This window comes from Symphodus melops (genome assembly GCF_947650265.1).
Source record: "Symphodus melops genome assembly, chromosome: 8".
In the NCBI taxonomy this organism is placed as follows: domain Eukaryota; kingdom Metazoa; phylum Chordata; class Actinopteri; order Labriformes; family Labridae; genus Symphodus; species Symphodus melops.
In genome coordinates this window covers 1,691,874-1,710,521 of record NC_136698.1, presented here as the reverse complement: position 1 = coordinate 1,710,521, position 18,648 = coordinate 1,691,874, and the positions used below count along the sequence as shown (strand labels likewise).

At 47.1% G+C, this 18,648-nt stretch overlaps 1 protein-coding gene across 1 annotated transcript in view; it reads right to left on the bottom strand.

Annotated features, from left to right (window-relative positions):
• Positions 1-789: 789 nt before the first annotated feature.
• LOC306828628 (tensin-3-like) overlaps positions 790-18,648 on the bottom strand; it is a 42,249-nt gene continuing 24,390 nt past the window's right edge. The window contains exons 18-28 of the mRNA XM_079351155.1: positions 7,313-7,451; positions 6,000-6,457; positions 5,786-5,869; positions 5,584-5,715; positions 5,340-5,435; positions 4,254-4,331; positions 3,410-3,487; positions 3,026-3,194; positions 2,418-2,486; positions 2,115-2,144; positions 790-1,590 (exon numbers count right to left, since the gene is read on the bottom strand). Coding sequence (XP_079207281.1) covers positions 1,449-1,590; positions 2,115-2,144; positions 2,418-2,486; positions 3,026-3,194; positions 3,410-3,487; positions 4,254-4,331; positions 5,340-5,435; positions 5,584-5,715; positions 5,786-5,869; positions 6,000-6,457; positions 7,313-7,451 — 1,475 coding nt within the window. The 3' untranslated portion in view covers positions 790-1,448. The remainder of the gene's footprint in view (positions 1,591-2,114; positions 2,145-2,417; positions 2,487-3,025; positions 3,195-3,409; positions 3,488-4,253; positions 4,332-5,339; positions 5,436-5,583; positions 5,716-5,785; positions 5,870-5,999; positions 6,458-7,312; positions 7,452-18,648) is intronic.

Here is an 18,648-nt window from a genome sequence, read left to right as displayed (position 1 = left end):
GTGTAAGATGACTGAATTTGACATGGATGAGTATTCATTCAAAACAGATTAATTCACGGTCCAATCAGGATGAGAAGCTGGGAAGAGGCCGCAGTAACCACGGCTCACAGTTCTCTGCAGCCTCTTCATACAGAGTCAGCTTTATCGATTATTCATATTTTGAATTATTTTACTTTAAGATGTCCTTTTGACGCGTGTTTAAAATTTCAATTGAATCTTTACAAGTTGGAAAACTTTACGTTAGCTCAGTTTTGCCTTGCCAGTAGGAAACCTCCCGAAGCGGGCCCCATCTGGCAGCGCTCACTCTCGTTGCCCTGCTGAGCGTTGCATGCATGATTGCTGCAATGCTGGTTGGAGGGCCCCCAGATTGATCTTTAACGAGGGCCCCAACAGACTCTCCACTGTATGAGATCTCTGTGCTTCAATGCTCAGATGCTCTGTACTACAGTTGCCGTGGTTACGCATCAGCATTAGCTTATTAAATCTGCAGAACTAGTTGACTGAAGGCAGCAGAAACCTGTGAGAGAATTCTTGAGTGTAGCTCTAAAAGACCTATTTCATTTTTTGCACCAGCCTGTAAACATGTTCATTGATGCTTTAAAAAACGTCTTTTTTTGCGTGTGTGACGTCCTGCGTTCCTGCAGCCAGCCTCAAGTGGACACTCGAGGGACTGCAGGATTTTGCACTCCTGCAATGGCTTCATTTTTTAAAAGGGGAAGGATGCCGCTTGTTGTCCACACCGCTGTATCTTCAGTGTAGCAACAAGATGTCAAAGAGACGAGTCAGCTAAGAGGTACACCGCCTTTAATCTTATTGTACAGTATGTGTTAATATACAAAAATATATGACAATGAAAAAAAGACTTTTACATCTGTAGAAAGGGATAAATACTATAAACACAACACAATAAATCCATCTGAAGCACGAGGCCACAACAACACGGCTTTGTCATGGGACAGTATTGATTTTTTTTTACCGAAAAGAAAAGGCTTCATAACCACATTTATACATAAATACATCTTGGGTTTTTTTTTGTCAAAATATTTGATTCTCTGCAGTTTTAATCTGAAGTAAATATGTTATACTCACCAGGTCTGACAGGCAGAAACTAGCAAAGACAGTGTGATGTTCAACATGTAGAAAGAAAACTCTGATAATGTAGTCCAAATGTGAAGAGATGTAGTTTTGATCCTCAGGGGAGGGATGTGTGTGACAAACATTTCTGCAGATGTCTCTTCAGGGAAAGGAGTTAAACTTCATACATGACAGTCTTGGCTCCCTCTAGTGGCGGCATCCTGCAGTGCAGTCAGTAAAAAACACATTCTGCAGGATGGACCCCCTAAAAGACCGCGTTCTGGAGTGAGTGTGAGTGAGTTTGTAGTTTCTCAGTCTCAGTCCAGGTGACTCTTTAACTTTGCAGTCAGTTTTTTTTTTTTTTTTTGTTCTCTTCACTTCTTGTGCGACCCGATCATGACTTTTGATACGAAGTTGACGATGGCGCTCGCCGGCTGCTCGGGGTCGTGTTCGGCAAACAGATGGCACAAATTGTCGGTCTCACTCTGGGATTTCCTGGCTACGAATCCAAAGATCCTAACAGAAGAAAACAGAGAGAGAGAGCCGACTTGATATTTGCAGATTTCAAGTTACAACAGTATCATTTCGAGGTTCAGTGTCTCGTCATACAACTTGATTTCAACCTGCCTGATGTGTTTGATATTAAACTTGGATTTGGGATGTAAAATAAGTTCATGAACACCTGAAGACAAAACGTTTTCGCCCTGCAGAATATGGTTTGTGTTTGGCGTCTAGGCTCATCACTCCTTGTGGTTTTAATTAACCTGCATGAGTGAAGGCATGATATCTGAAACCCCCGAGTCTGAGCCGGCAGGTGGGTGAGACTGTGTGACAGGTCAGAGGTCAGAGCAGCCAATGACAGAGCAGAGAAGGGAGAGACCAGACATCTCGCCGCCTAATTAGAAGGAGCTGTCGTCAGGTAAATGTAGATAATGATGAACGTCAGGTGTGAAATCAGTGCAGCTCGAGTCAACCAGCCTGAACGAGCACGTCCGCGTTGCCTCAGTTGTGTGTGAGTTGGGACATAAAAAGGGACTTACTTTGCAGTGGAGCCGCTGTCTCTCGTCCACCTGGGAGGAAACAGAGGACAGAAACTTTCATCAACACGAATCCATCATATACAAACATTTGAGCAGAAACAAGAAAAGAGCAAGGGCTCTCCTGAGGTAAGACGTGACAGGAGAAACTCCTCCTGGAATTAGCCAAGAGCTGTCTGCAAGTGCAAAAGCCCTTTAATATTATAATCACTATGAGGCATCACTTGCATCGTTTTGCGCTGTATTTTGCACCTTGTACATTTGAAACTTAGTGGACATGACTGTGATGGTGATGAATGGACTCACTTCCTGCCCTGAGGGTCCAGAGAGCAGAAGATGACCGTGTTGACTGCGTAGTGTCTCCTGAAGAACAACCTGAATGAACCAACAGAGAGCATGTCTTTAACACAAGTTTAAAGCAGTTAATTGACTCAAAATGAAACTCAAGAAGTGATTGAGTTGAAAACCTGCCAAGTTTAAAGTTTTATCAGCAAAAGGAGTTAAGGTTCTCTGAAGTTGAGGGATTGTTCTCTGGTTTTATTGACATGATTAGATTGCATCAGTGTGTGAGTCATGAGATGAGAAAAGTCCATCCTCTCCGTCTTCTGCCTGCTACACTTTTCAGAGAATGTGTGCTCAAACAGGCCGTTTGGAGAGTTTCCCTTCATGACATCACAAAGGGCAGTAGCCCCTCCCCCAGGTGGGTGACACTCCCACAGCTAGGTGTTTGTTCTGCCCTCTGAGTCTGCCTTCTCACCGTAAACAATAGGACATGGAGCCAGAAAGCACCGAGTACACCCGAGCCCTTCCAGAGAGGGGGCGTGGCCAGACAGCTCATTTACATATTTAAAGCTACAGACACAGAAACGGCCTGTTTTGATCAGGGAATATTGTTCACTCGTCTGAACACTCACTTTCTCTGGTTGTCCGTCAATGTGATCCCCTGGGCCGACACTTTGAAGTGGACCACGGTGGAGGCCGGCGGCGGGTCCATGGAGAGCGTCATTGTGGTCGCCTTCTGCACCGCCTGGTGTCCGGTCAGAGACTCCAGGGCCACAGAGCCCAGGTACCACACGTTACACGCTGCACAGCAACACAAACAGACTCACAGCATGAAGGAGGCCGCTCTGCACACAACTAAAAGGATCTTGTCTGGATTGAATTCACCTGGAAGGATGTTTGTTGTTTTGTATATTTTGTAGCAGATTCAGAAGTTTAAGCTAATGCTGCTGCTGCAGATGCTAAATAACAGACAAACACATGTTTGTGTGTATGTGTGTGTAGTGATCGTTGTGTACCTGCACCCTGTTTGAGGAGCTCAGCTGCTGAGTTTGTTGATGTTTGTGCAGACGTGTCAGTCAGCTCCTCCACAGGGTCTGCAAACACAAAAACACAAAGATGAAAACATGGACACACAAACAGAACTAATGTTGTGTGACAGAGTTTTAACAATCATCATAATAACAAGGAGGAGTGTCCCATCATGGGCAGAAAATACATTTTCCCTAGAAATATTTTGGGCTGTGATGATTAAAATCCAACATTTTAAAAACATACTGTCCAAAAAAGTAGCATAATGTGGTTTTGTGATGCAAAGTGTGGCGTGCAGGGACTTTAAGGGCAGAGTGACACTAAAGGCAGGGTTGGTCATTTTAAAAAACTAGCGCTCGTGACCCCGTGGTCACGAGTGTGGGCTAAAACCCGCAAGAGGTAGAGAACGAGCAGGGAGGCGTGTGATTGGTTCATCAGGTTGGTACCTCGTGGCAGACATTGGTTGAAGTTTTTACAGACTTACAAACTGATACAGATGACGGATTTTCTTTGCTCCTTTTTCAGAGCGCTTGAGTTATTAATTTCGCTCAGGACCTAAAGACAAATTCAACCTAAATCTTAAAAAGTGGATCTGGGAGAAAATGACCGACCCCGCCTTTAATGAAGCACCGTCAGGAAGAGAAAAGTCAACACGATGAAAATCAAACAGTCATTGAATGTTTTGATACAAATCTTTTGATTGCTCTGAATTGTTAAACATACTGAAGGCATAATCATGGAGGGATCATCAGGGAAAAGAGGAAGCCTTTTTTGATGCACACACACACACACACACACACACACACACACACACACGCGGGGTCAGTGTACCTCTGTCAGGCAGTATGAGTTTACAGGGCAGAGCCAGCGGCGTGATGGAGTGTTGACACACCAGAGCTGTGAGACTTCCTGTTTACAGAATAAACAACAACATTCATTATGAGCATTTCTTAGAAACAGCACCACTGACTGAGCTGCACCTCACCGTACTGAGCAGCAGGGGGCAGCAGAGGGAAGGCACCGTGTCCTGCTCAGCTATAATAAGATCAGATGGACTCATGGACTGACCTCCTCCAAGATAAGGGCCCACATTACAAAGCTCCAGTTCCCTGACGTTGTGCAGATAAGACTTTATTTAATCAGAACTTCTCTGTCCTCCAGCTGCTGGTCAGTTTGAAGCTTGATTTTAAGGTAACTGGACTTGGTTGAATATTTCAGAGACATGTCACCTCTCTCTCCTCCTCTCTAAAGAAGGAGAGAGAGGTGACACATCTTCAAGAGCTTCGACTTTGAGGAATGCTGAATCTGTTCAGTCTGATAATCACATTTAACCACAGTCTGTGTGTTTGCTCCACACCTTACAACATCAGGTAACCAGGGCTTTAAATGAACAGGTAACGTTGGAGAGTTACGAGCCATTTTGGCAGGTGATGAATTTATCAAACATCACTGCGTCAGAAATGATGTGAAAACGATGCAAGTTTAGGTTTTTTCCGCCAAGAAATTCGAGGCTTTTTTTTGTGTGTTTAGATTTAAAAACAAAATCTGTATCTGGCAACACTGCTTGTTGTACTAATCCTACATTTCCCATGAACACTGTGTTGCTACGTGCATACGTGAGCGTGTTCTTATAGTTTGCCGGAGAAGACAAACGTGAAACAAACCAGAGGAGCTGAAATGATTTAGTAAAATGAGTTAGGAAAAAACAAGCGTGGAGATATTTGTCAGGTGACGATACAGAGTCTCCGTCAAGTGATTTGCTCGATCAGCCTGAAGGAAAAACTGTCAGCTTCTTCAGCGTGAATCCTCAGGAAACTGAAAACATCATGATCGGCTTCTGTGGAGTCAGATTGAACCCCCCTCACACCCCTCTGACTGAGGACGAGATCTCAGAGCTATAAAGGACCCTTTTCTCACCGAAGTACGGCTCGTTGGGGCAGCCCTTCAGACGAACTCCTTTCTGCGTGCACTCGATCAGGAAGTGTCTCACCAGCTCGTTGGACAGATCTCCTACTGCACACACACACACACACACACACACACACACACACACACACACACACACAGAGTATGCTTTAGACAGTGTCAGCCCTTTTTAGACATTTCCTTCCTGTGTTGGCGTCCCTACACATGAGAAACAGAAATCTTGTTACTTGTCTACCTTTCTTACTCTGTTGTATCACAGACGGTGGCGGCGTGGCCACCTTCATCGCCAGTCCATAGGCCCCCCGAAACGAGTGACTGTCTCTGACGATGAACGAGCCCGGCTCTTTGTCTTTCAGCACGCCGATGGCTGCAGAGAGAGTTAAGATGGTCACGTTCATGCTGCGTGAGGAGCGAACGTTTGCAATGCCAATATTTACCCTGCTCTCTGGAGATGTCGGGCTTGTACCAGAACTTGGAAGTGTCCTGAACAAACTTCACAGTGTCGTGCTTACTGCCAAAGTCTGGAGGACAAAGATGAAGACTCTACGTTAGCTTTCAGGCTGCTTTAGAGCCAAATATGAAATCACTGGCTGCCATTGATAATGTGCATAAATCGGGTCATTAAAAAGAAGGTGGTGTTGGTGGGTGTACCTGCTCCAGGTGACGGGGCCCCGCTCAGTCCTCTGAGGGGGTCGGGGGTCATGGGCGAGGAGAACGGGATGCTGAGGCTGCTGCTGCTGTGAGGGCTGGAGAACCCGCTCAGAGTTGGGGAGCGGGAGCCGAGCTCACCCACCTCACTCACTCTCCTCTTGTCAGGCAGCAGCGGAGCGAGGCCCCCGTTTCCAGTGAGGCTCAGGCCCCCGAGGCCCTCCACGGCTTCCAGCAGGCTGTGCTCCAGGCCGCCGTTCCCGAACAACAACAAGGAGGACAGGTCGGTGCTGTCGGCCTCCCTGGTGACGCCCTGATCTCCGGCCAGGCCCCTCAGCGCTCCGCGGGGAGAACTGTGGGCGTTGGGAGTGCTGAGAGAGAGCGGAGGGGAGGGCTGCGGGGGGAACGGGGAGTTTAGGGAGTTTGGAGTCCGGTCGTGCCACACGGGAGGAGGAGTGGAGCTGAGAGAGAGAGAGAGAGAGAGAGTGAGAGAGAGAGAGAGAGAGAGAGAGAGAGAGAGAGGAAAGATAAGAAGGAGCCAGAAAAAAATAAATCTGTTTTTTTAGGGAAATGATTGAAAGTTTTGTGGTCGAGTTTCGGAGGAAGTTCATCTGAAAGCAGCAGATGAAGGATCTCTGTTTTGTGCAATAAAGCAATTTCCTTTTCTTTCTGCAACTTTGACCTTTATGTGCACGTGTTCCTGTCGCTGAAGTCAAAGAGGCTCGCGTGAGTTTGTTCGGGGTTATCGTTGACCAGTTCGAACACGTCCTGAGTTTGTCTGCTTGAATCACACGCTTGTTACTCTGCTGTCCCTCGAATGCAAAGAGAAGCGAAAGTGTCTCTCCATCAGAACCGCTGGACATCTGTCCCCCACACTGTAAAACATGAAGATGCTGAGTGGACTTGTTGTGAAGCAGGTCAAACACTGAGGCTCCATCAGCATGAACTCATCAAGTCACTCTCAGCGGGAGCAACTCGGGGTGAAGAGTCTCGCCCGAGGACACATCGGGATGACCCCCGCCCGTGCAGGGATCGAACCCCTCGACCATCAGGGTGAGAAGCGACCGCCTCCACCCACGTTGTTTCTTGAACCGGCCTTCTCTCCTGAGTGGCCACGCGCATCTTGTTTTGTGACCATATTTGGACACGCTTTGTCACTCTGACCGCCGACCTGTGTTAGCCGTCCGTGACTCATACGCAGCCCATGAACAGACTGAACATCATGCTGTATTAAAGAGGACACAAAACTTCGGATTGAGATAATGCAAGCATGAGGGAAACGCAGGGAGGATGACACACACAGAGACACAGCCTACCTGTCTGTGTGGGGGAGGGGGCTGTCTGATGACATGGAGCACATGGAGCCAAAGATCCTCTGACAGGAAGCAGGTGTGACGCGCTCTCCCTCTGCGGGGCCGCCGGCGTGGTTCACACTGTCCAGGAAGCTCCGGGAATCTGACGAGGACAAACACAAAAAGTGAATCCTCTTTTTTTTTTCGATTCGTCACGGAATAACCAGAGGTGCCGTGAAAAAATACCAGGATGGGACAGTTTACCATGAAGTGTGGCAACGGCCGTCATTTTACTGCTCACTGATGTTTGCAAACGTTGAAGCATGACACACACCCAAAGCCTCAACGTCCACAGTTCTGTCTGTAAAATGTCAGCATGCTTTTTTAATGTGTGGCGTTGGAGGGCAAAACGACATCCTGACACCCTGACAGCACACTGTGTCATTCAGCAAACACGAGGGCAGGCCGCCTCAGGCCACAGACGGGCCTGTGAAGTACCATGAGTCACCGTGTAAAGAGTCAGTCATTAGAAAGAGCTCCTTGTTCAGGCTGCCCCCCCCCCCCCCCCCCCCCACATCCAGCGCCCCCCCCTCCATTCAGACTCTCGTTGATGGAGGAATTTGGTCTCCACCAGCAGCTCTGTTTGAGATTGTTTTGGACGAGCAGCAGTCATCCCCGGAGGATTATATAATCACCCGTGTGCTGTTCATGAATTTAAAGAATGTTTGACACACACACACACACACACGCACACACACACACACACACACACACACACACGCACACACACACACACACACACACACACACACACATACACAAACACACACACAAACACACACACACACACACACACACACACACACAAACACACACACACACACATACAAACACTTACAAACACACACACACACACACACACACACACACACAAACACACACACACACACACAAACACACACACACACACACACACACACACACACACACACAAACACACACACACACACACAAACACACACACACACACACAAACACACACACACACACACACACACACACACACACACACACAAACACACACACACACACACAAACACACACACACACACACACATACACAAACACACACACAAACACACACACACACACACACACACACAAACACACACACACACACACAAACACACACACACACACACACACACACACACATACACAAACACACACACAAACACACACACACACACACACACACACACACACACACACACATACACAAACACACACACAAACACACACACACACACACAAACACACACACACACAAACAGAGGAAATAAGAGATCCCCTTTTTTCAGTTCTGATTCAACTGTGATACTGATTCTGATATTTCTGTCATCATAATTGGTGTTGTTGTTATTGGTGTTTGTGTTGGTGGTGTTGTTGTTGTTGTTGGTGTTGTTCTTGTAGTTGTTGTTGTTGTTGTTGTTGTTGTGATGTGTGAGGCTACACTAAGCTGTGGTGCATCATGCTGACCTCACGTACAAACAGGAAGCAGCAACAACTGTCAGGATTTCGATTGAACTCTTTGAGAGTGTCGAGTGTAAGAACGTTTAGAAGGAGCTCTTCCATCTCGTCCGAGTGTCGTCATGGAGACCATTTATGGCCTCTCCTTACAGCTCAGTCTGAGCGTGTGTCCAACCGTCTTTCTTGATGATGTGGACTGAGGCCGTCAGAAGTCCACCTGACAGGAGGTCGGCCCGACCTCTACAGGAAATAGAGGAAATACAGATGCTCTCAAAGTCTCACTGAGTCTGTTCTTCTTCTTCTCTCTAGACCTTGACCGAGACAGTTTTAAAACGATTTTTAATTTAAAGTATTTTGTAATTACCTAATAATCACTTCCTAAATTCCCAGGCTAATAAATTGCTTATTTGTTGAGGAATTTTATCCACTTAAAGTTAATTTCCTGAAGCATTTTCTCATCGTTTTTCAAATGCTTTTAAGGAATAATTAAATACTTCACAGCAGGTCCAGGGTTTGGGCTTTAGCAGGAAGTTCCCACGCTCATGTTTCCTATGATGCCAACATTTTGTATGCTGGATCAGATTTCTATCATTGAGAAGTTACTGGCAGCTGCTGCGACTCTTAATGATGAGTCGAGCAGTGCGAAGTGTTCGGGGCGAGCTGCACGCCTGAACCCGAAAAACAGCAGGATTTTTACACTCTGACGTCATCTGGAGAATTCACCTGGAGGGGGGGGGGGGTCAAGACTCCCCACCAGACTGTCTGCACTCATAATCAAATGGCTGCATATTGTTTTCTACTCTTCTCCGCTCTTAAGTGGATAATGTGATTCTGCTGAACTACATGTAGCATTAAATGTAAATACTGAACATCGAATAGCCGCCTGTTTTTGCTCAGTGGTGGTCTTTATTTACACTCTGGAGTCTGCCCAGGAACATCAGTATAACGCCTGATATGTTGCATATTTAGATCTGCAGGATGAAGAGTAACCTGCTGCGTGGCAGGTGTATTGTGTAAGGTGTTGTGATTAACAACCATACAAACCAAAAGCATCACTTCCCTTGAACTTTAAAGGTCTAAAATTAGACGTTTTTTGGCGTGAAAGCAAAGTGAGGAGAGGGCAGCAGGATTCTTCAAACATTCCCACAGTCTCTGTCACTTTCCTTCTCTGGGGACGATCCACAGAAAGCAGCTGAGCTTCGTCTTTCTCTCTTTTTTTCCCACGGCTCGCTCTCCTCTCTGCGGTTTGTCACATCTGCTGCAGCTCAGATCATCCAGCTAATTACAGAAGGACCCGACCTGCAGCGACGCCAGCTGACCTCACGCTGACCGCCGAGCTCGGGGCGGACTCCGCTCAGGACGCTATCACAACCCAACGCAGCTCTCCCCACGCTGTGCATCCACGCTGCACCGTTGCCATAGAGACGGACTGTCAGCTGGACGCGTGTTAATGGAGAAACCTGCAGAGAGACAGAACAGTCTGTGCCCAGCGTGAAACAGACAGAAGCAAATTCCTCTCTGGTCCAAAATGAAAAGAAATGGGCCGTGCAACTTTCCTCCGATCTGCAGCGAAATATTCTGGCTTCTCAGCCCGGTTCCAAAGTCTCGTAAACTTTCCCCTGGCGTGACTGTTAATGTGCTTCGTCAACACTTACTGCAACCAAATACCAAAAATTGCAAAGTACCAAGAGCTGGCACCAAAAAGAATCTAAACACCAAACTTTCTCTTGAACTATTTTAGCATAATATACTATACCAACCTTCGTCTTGAGCATTTTGTGTCTTTCGACGACAGACTTGAAATTAAGTTAGACTGAGAAACAGCCGCCTGCAAGTCAAGCCGAAATGTAGTAGAGCTCCCCCTACTGACTGGCTTCAGAATAGTCCATGAAGCCTCCTCCATAACTGTGAGTGTCTGTTCACCACCTGAGGGATCTTTGATGTTTTATCGGGAATTGAAACACGTGCTGTTGTTTGCAGAAGATGCGAGGGCGCCAGCGAGCTCCCTGCAGCGCCTGACATGGCTCCCAAATGAGGTCACTGGTGCAAGATGTCAGCGCCCGTCACGGGAATAAACTGGCTTCAATTCAGAACAACAGGAGGAGACGGAGACGTCCATATTTATATACAGCCGACGGAACTAAATGTGGAGAAAGACGCTGACTCGTGAAAACATAGAGACTCCTGAAAAACAACCGCTCCTTGCTTCCTCAAAGAATTCAGATGAGTTTTTGTGTCCATTGTTTGTGCAGCGCACAAAGCCTCTTCAGTTTGAGTCGGACCGTGCATAACCCAATCCAGATGGCACAGACCCATGTGGGCACGACTGCCAACCTCCAGCAGCCAGCAGCCTCACAGTAACACACACACAGATACACACTGGTACTGGGTGACAGCTTTATGGCTGGGATTGAAAGTACGTGCATACCTTCGTGCTTTGTGCGAGCGTAACCCCATTAATCAATAAAAGCAGAGCGGGCTAACAGACGGCTGATATTTCTCCTCGTGTTTCCCACCTCCAGACCGCGCTGGCTCAGGGATAAGAGGAACGGTAAATCATGCACAGCAGAGAGAACTTCTGTGGTTTGTTTTGACAAAGAAACACTTCTCCTCGTGTCTCTTCGTTTTCTGCCGCTCACGCGTTCAAACATTCAGTCGCAGAGCCGGAGGGACGCACTCACGCTCTCATAGAAACACAACGATGCACAGGGAGCTATGCAGCACAGCAGTGGGTGTGCAGGCTCCCCACTGACCACAGGAATGTGAGTGCAAGCCCTTTGTATGCACACACACACACACACTGTGACAGGTCTGAAGGTCTCTGGCACGTTACAGCTGTTCACAGCGATCACAGACTGCAGCAGCGTCTCCGGGGGATGGAGGGAAAAGGGAGTGAAAGAGCAGAAACACAATGAGGAGGAAGACACCTGCTGTGAGTCTGAGGCCCGCTGAGGTAGAATGATCCGATTCTTCAGCAAGGTTCAGGATCTGAAGCGGCTCTTATGTATGCCTTCAGAAACTTCAGATAAAGTGATTGTCCACTCGGCTGTCATGATTTGCTGACCCACAATATGCCTCGCCATGAGGAGGGGGCGGAAGTTGAACTTGATGCTTTGGATCAACTTTCAGCAGAAAGTGTAGAAAAAAAAGAGAGTTCCAATATGGCGACCGCCATGGAGGGGCTGCGAACGTCTCTTCAGAAACCAACAGAGAGACCATGACACAGGGTACGGTCTTCTTCTAAGAGGGTTAGAGTCGTCGCTCTCATCTCCTTTAATGTTTGTTTGTTAGGGGAGCTTCTTTGCATTTATTTTAGAGATAGGACAGTAGACAGAGAGCGAGCGAGCGAGAGAGAGAGAGAGAGAGAGAGAGAGAGAATAACATGAAGGCAAGGAGCCACAGGTCAGATTCCTCCCGCTGTGGCCTCTGAACATGGGGAGACGCACTAACCACTACGCTACTGCTGCCCCGAGATAAAATGCTACCAAGACAAAGTGTTTTTAATCTTCTGATTAAAATTAAATTCTCCACCTAACCTCTCTCCTAACCCTAATCCTGCTTGTTTGAAATTCAATCAGTTTGTATTTTAAAAAAAGAGTTTTAGTTCCGTCTTAAGCTGAGGGGAACTTGACTTCCTGTTTGGATGCAAACCTGCTTTTATTTTGAAATAAAATGAGGACCTTGTGGTAGACTGACGGTTACAGCGTTAACCTAAAGACACATTTGATGGACCACAGAGTCAATGAAAACTTTAAGCTGTGAAACTGTTAAAGACAAAGAGGTGATGTAACTTCGACTCGGCAGCTGAGTCATCCAGGAGGGTTTTTTTTTTTTTTTTTTGTAATGAAATGAGACATTGGAAGGCCGACAGGGAGACTCTGCAGTCAGTACTGTGGCTTAGCCGGTGCACCTTCAGGGGCCAATGTAGCATGTGATCAAGGCGATTTAGAAATGTTAATGAATTACATTTCAGACCTTAATCTCATCTTGATTATGGTGATTATCCCCGGCAGCCCGACACTTCTTATAACCAATGAGTGGATCAGGAAACATGCAAGTGTGGAGTCTTAAATGTTGTGCAGAAGGTCGCCCACTTTCTGCTGGAGGAGCCCCATTTTATCACTCCTCATTCGCTCGAACAGCCCCGATCACTGACCTCTGACCTCTGACCCTCGTCCGTCCTGTCAATCAAACTACACCTCAGTGAAGCATCACAGCGGAGACGACGGCTGCATCTCCTCACCTCGCTTCTCTGGACTGCTGTTTACCGTTTCAGCCTCCAGGAGACTGAACCACACACACACACACACACACAGCATGTCCACTGGGCGTATGAATAGGATTAATTACATCTAACGGTTACCAGTCACCAGACGACCTGTGGTGTCTGCACAGCCATGGAAGCAGAATATAAGAGTTGGTAATCAGAAACCATCACCTACTTTTAAATGTCATAAAAAGGAAAAGCATGCTGGGCCTGCAGCCTGCAGGTGTTCAGAGAAGGTGCATGTGGAGCTGCAGAGTTTCTGCTCTTCTCGTGTTTGTTATTCTTCAGTATTAAAAAAAAAACAATCAGCTGACTCCTGGGTTGAACTTGTGCCTGCATCAGAATGTGAGCCGTCCCTCCCTCTCTCATCCATCACCCTCAGACCGTCTGAATGGGAGCGGGACAGAGGACGCAGCGGGGCCTGAGTGTCTCTGTAGAGGAGGACAGACATGGAGGCGGCGGTCTGTAAATCAGATCGCTCTGCTCTTTCTGGGCGTTTGGACGGACAGCTTTAACAAGTCGAGGAGGAGGAGGAGGAGGAGGAGGAGGAGGAGAGGTTGATATACGCGCCAGCTGAGGAGGGAGCGAAGAATAACAACGCTGCAAACAAGTGGAGGGGAGTTTAAAAAGAGAAGGTTATGAGAGTCAGAGCGGAGGTGTTTATGGGAGTCTCAAGTATTCGGGTAATGAGTTGAAGACTTTATAAACTGCTTCCACTCAGGGAGATTCATCACACACCTTATAATTCATCCTCCAGCATTACAAAAACATCAAGCTCTTCTCGTCTAAACTGCAGATATTGGCTCACGTTTTGTGAAATTCTTCAGACTTCACCCATCTGGAGAAGCGATCAGGCGTCACAAGTAGTTCTCCTGATGGCTGCGCAACACGCCGGTGGTTTTAACTCAACACTGACTCACATCAAGCTCGTTGTCAAAGAAAGATCTTTAGAGTAAAAGCTCAGTTTGGTGAAGCTGACCGATTTGACCGCAGACGCTGGATTTGTTATTTGAGGACTGCTTAATGACCCTGGTGAAGGATTGCCAGTCGACTGAGCTCAGCCTGGAAAGAAAAACGGGTGAAAGTGAATGATTCTGGACGTTCAGCGACATTTCAATAACTTCATTTCAACACGAGTTAGCCAATGATTCAGTCTGCCAGACAGTCATTGGAGTGCCTGTAGCTCAGAGACGCAGAAAGAGACGCCTCCTGTCTTTGTGCTTTTGGGACCCTGTGACTGTGCTGCACTTTTCTGACTTGCAGTCTGTGCATGACGTCTTTGATAAAGCAGTGCACTGTGGGCACGACAGAAGCCACGGCGGTGAGTCCACGAGCGCCATGTGAGGAGGCTCGTGGACTGACCCGAGCGCTCGAGTTGAAATTCTTTCAACATTTCAGAGAGGGGCTGTTTTGTTGTTGTCGATGATAAGATATGATATGATATTCCTCTAAGGATCGTGTCTTGTGCCTACATCCTCTTTGCTCCGTGTCTGATCGGGTAAAAAAAAAAAAAAAAAGATATCAAATATGATCTCAAGTTGTCATGGAGACAGGACGGACACACTCTTCATTGAAACGCCCCCCTGAGTGCACAGCCAGCGGCTGGAAGAAATGCTGAGAGGACAAGGGGCCTTATTGTTAAATACAGCCAGACCATGTCCCCTAATATTCTGAATTCATGTGTTACATCAGACATGTTCATACCATGATGCAGACCAGACCACCGCTGAGGATCTGGAGTGTCTCAGGCTAGACTTGAGACATCCTAAACCACGTGTGCGTGAATTCTATTCTTTCCATCTCAGTCTCTTCTTTGAGTCGTTTTTCTTTTCTCTCTTTGTCGTCGATGTTCTCCCTCCTTTTGTCTCTCTTTGCTTTGGATATTGATTCGACAAATCTCTGATCTATTAGAAGGCGGAGGATCATCTGAGCGATCATCTTCATGTGGAAGAACTTCAATGTATTATTACAGAGACTCGACGTTGATGAGCGCAGCACTTGGCAACATATGAAACAAAACAGCAGCAATGAAAAACTTCCATCAGCCTCAGACTGCGTTCGACCAAACGAGCCAGAAAACCGACAACAAATAAAACGGATTCTTGGCTCCACTGCCTGAACAGACGTCCAATGTGAGCGAGACTTTCTAAGAACTGACCCGAAGATCCGCCTTCATTTCTCACCTGTGTGCAAACATGCAACGCTTCCTTCTCTGTGTGTTTAGGGGGGAAGTTTTCAGATCGTTTTCAAACACACAAACTGATCAAACTGATGTTTTCACCCTTTAAGCTCCAATATGGTTCCGTCATTGCTGTTCTCAATTATTTCTGTTTTAATGTACTTGGAAACTATGAGCCGTTCCCCCAAACTTGCTTTTGTCTCAGTGAGCTGTAAACGTTTAAAAGCAGTTCACTTGTGGTCCAGTGTGTCTAACGTCTCCGGGGGCTGCAGACACCCCGACAGAAAAGCAAATCTTCAAAGACTTTTTTTCTTTTGGTTCAGTTCGGGTCAGTGGAGCAGAAAAAAGGGGGAAACTGCCTCCCTCGGTTAACCACCAATACATCAGCCCTCCATGACTGCACGGTGGAGGCCAGGGTAGCCTTTGACTGGATGAGATCATGAGCGCAGCAGCAGCAGTGGAACAAACCATCTCATCAGAGGGGCTGCAGATGCTGCCGTCAACAACGAGGATCAAACGCACAAAGAACAAGACGGAGACGAAGTTTGGAAAGGTGCAGAGTGAAAGCGTCTGAAACTCCCGGAGTCGTTTGCAAATAGCAGAAGCTTGGAGGAGAGAGGGGAAGTGTTTGTGAGCATGTGTGCATTCCCAGGAGGACAGCAGAGATAGGAGACTGAGAGGAGGAGACAGAAGACAAGAGGACAAAGACAAGATGTGATGAAGTTTCTGACACGTGTGTGTGCAGGTGTGTACGTACCGAGAGACGCAGTCATGATGTGTGACACCCGTATCCAGTTATCTGCAAGCTTCACTTTTCCTCTTAAATCTGTCAGTTCTGCCTCCTGAATGAAACTCTCCCCACGGCCAGAGTCTCCTCCTCCTCTCTCTATCACTTCTCCGAGCAATCTGAGCTCGACTCGCCGAGGCTTTTTTCTTTCTTTCTTTCTTTTTTTTTTTTTCAGGGGCCGGATCGTTTCACCGCCATGCCCAGTTCCTTTCGTCCCCCAGATGGAAAAATAAGCTCCCCGTTTGTTCCTGGCTTGTTGTGACACCGCTCAACTTCTTCTGGATTTGTATGGGAGGGAGGGACGAGAGGTAGAGAATTCCTCCCTCCCTCCCTCCCTCGCCCCCTTCCTCTCTCCCTCCCTCCCTCCCTCCCTCCCTCCTCTTCCTCTCACTGACCACTGAGCATTGTTCCTGCTGGGTTACTGCGAGCACTTTCCCCCAATCAGAGAGGATTCCAGCGGGGTCAGAGATCATATGTGGCCTTTTACGGAGCAGAGAGAGAGGAGGTGGTGTGGTGGTCAGAAGGGATTCGAGGGGGGGGGGGGGGGGGGTGATCTGAGGGTTTCTATAGCCTCTCTGTCAGGGCATGTGTGTCCACTCCCACCATCTGCTCGCCACAAACACACAGCGACACACAAAGGCATGCAGACACACACACCGGCCGTGTCTCCTGCCATGTGTCTGATCTTAACACTTCGTAAATCACAGCGTAAAGCTGCTGATTGAATTGTGTCGAGTTTACTTTTGTTTCAGCGGAGACATGTGCTGCGTGCCTTTATTTTAACCTCAGTGACACAGGAAATGAGCTGGAATGGACATCAGCGCGGTGCATCTGTGATGCTCGTTTATCAGACCCGAGTGTGCACTAAGGAAACCATAGACAAGATCCCCATGAGTGTGTGTGTGTGTGTGTGTGTGTGTGACTTACAGATGCTGCTCAGACCTTTTAGAAATATCGTCATTCACAAGAACTCAAGCATGCCACTAGCTGTTCAAGGAGAAGCTAGAAGCTAGTTAGCATTGCTCCGCGTACAGACAGGTGGAAACAGCAAAACAAAATCGGATTTCCTGCAACAAAAGCTTCCTAACCAATCGATTGTACAGAACCGTTGTTGTTTACGTAAATGCAACTGGTGGCTTGATTTTGCTATTCTTCGCCGAGCTAGCTGATCCCATCTGTTTCCAGGCTTTAGAGGCTTAGCTAGCTAACGACTAGCTTAAGCTTTTTGTTAAAAAAAAGAAAATCAAAGGAGGGAAAACAGCTTCACACCTATAGGTAAGCCGATGAAACCTCTAAGGACCTCCTCTGGCAGCCCTGCAGTGTTCGGCACACCCTGGAAGGCTTCCAGAGAGCTGACCAATCAGAAGACGGTATCGGGAGGGTGGGGCCTTAAAGAGACAGCAGTGGAAGTGAACCGTTTCATTCAGAGGCTGAAATGAAGGATTTTACAGACTCCAGTAACAGATGAATAAGGAGGTAAGCAAAACAAAGTAATAATAATATAAGGAAACAAAAAAATAAGGAACAAGCTAGCTAACAGCCACTCGCCTCGCTCTTTTTGAGGATAACACAACTCGCCTTACAGATTTGTCTTTTAAGTGTCGACCCAAAGAATTATTCTACTGTTTCTAGACTGTGAAGCATTCAAACCTTTTCATGATCACCAACAGCATTTGAAACTTCACTGTTTCCTGAATCCATCATGTGAATGAGGAGAGGTTCCCCTGCCCTGTGTGCCCTCTCCCCTCACTCTCTCCCGACCTTTGCCCCCTCACGTTTAGACAGTCGAGTGTCTGTCTGAAGGGAGCATCTGTCTCTGCTGAGCTCAAAACAACATCCACATTCCTCTGGCTGAAAGCTGCTTCCTCTGGTGGACAGCTTCTGTATATATATTACTGTTTATTTGGATTCGGCCGTGAGTACACAAAGGAAACGGGCTTTACGTAACATGTAGGGCTGTGCTTCTCCGCCACGAGGAAATGAAAGAACAGAGACAGCAGAGGAGTTCATCCCAGGTTGAAATATGACGGTGACTTTGCAAATCAAACAATCTGGTCACACAAAATGACTCAAAGCCGAACGCCTGATCGAATCGATCGTTCGTCACCTCACAGCTACAATTTTTCATTGTGATTGATCTCCAGCTTTTCAATACCAGACCAGTGTTCTTTTGCTGTCAGTCTTTGAGCTTCTTGGAGAGTTTCAAAGTCAATAAAATGGCCGATGGTTGATGAACACTTCATCCAATGTCACCCAGATAAAATCACATTTTGAATCCAAATGTTAAAACTTGAATGCTCAGCTGTTTTTCATACATCAAATAAACAAACACACAAGTGGAAAACACAGACTGTAAATATTAATTCAGTGACGTCAGCCGTCTGTTCCTGCAGGGGGCGCTGCAGGCTCATCAGCAGCAGCCGCCATGTTGGAAATGCTGTCTCAGTCTAACTTTGAGTCGAAGCTAATAACAAGCTGAGAGCTGGAGCTGAGGCGGTTTTTAGCCTCATAATGAACCGTTACATTGCACCTGCCTGTCAATCATGTCATCCTACACGCCTAAGTATTGACAACACCTTTTAATAACAATCCACCCT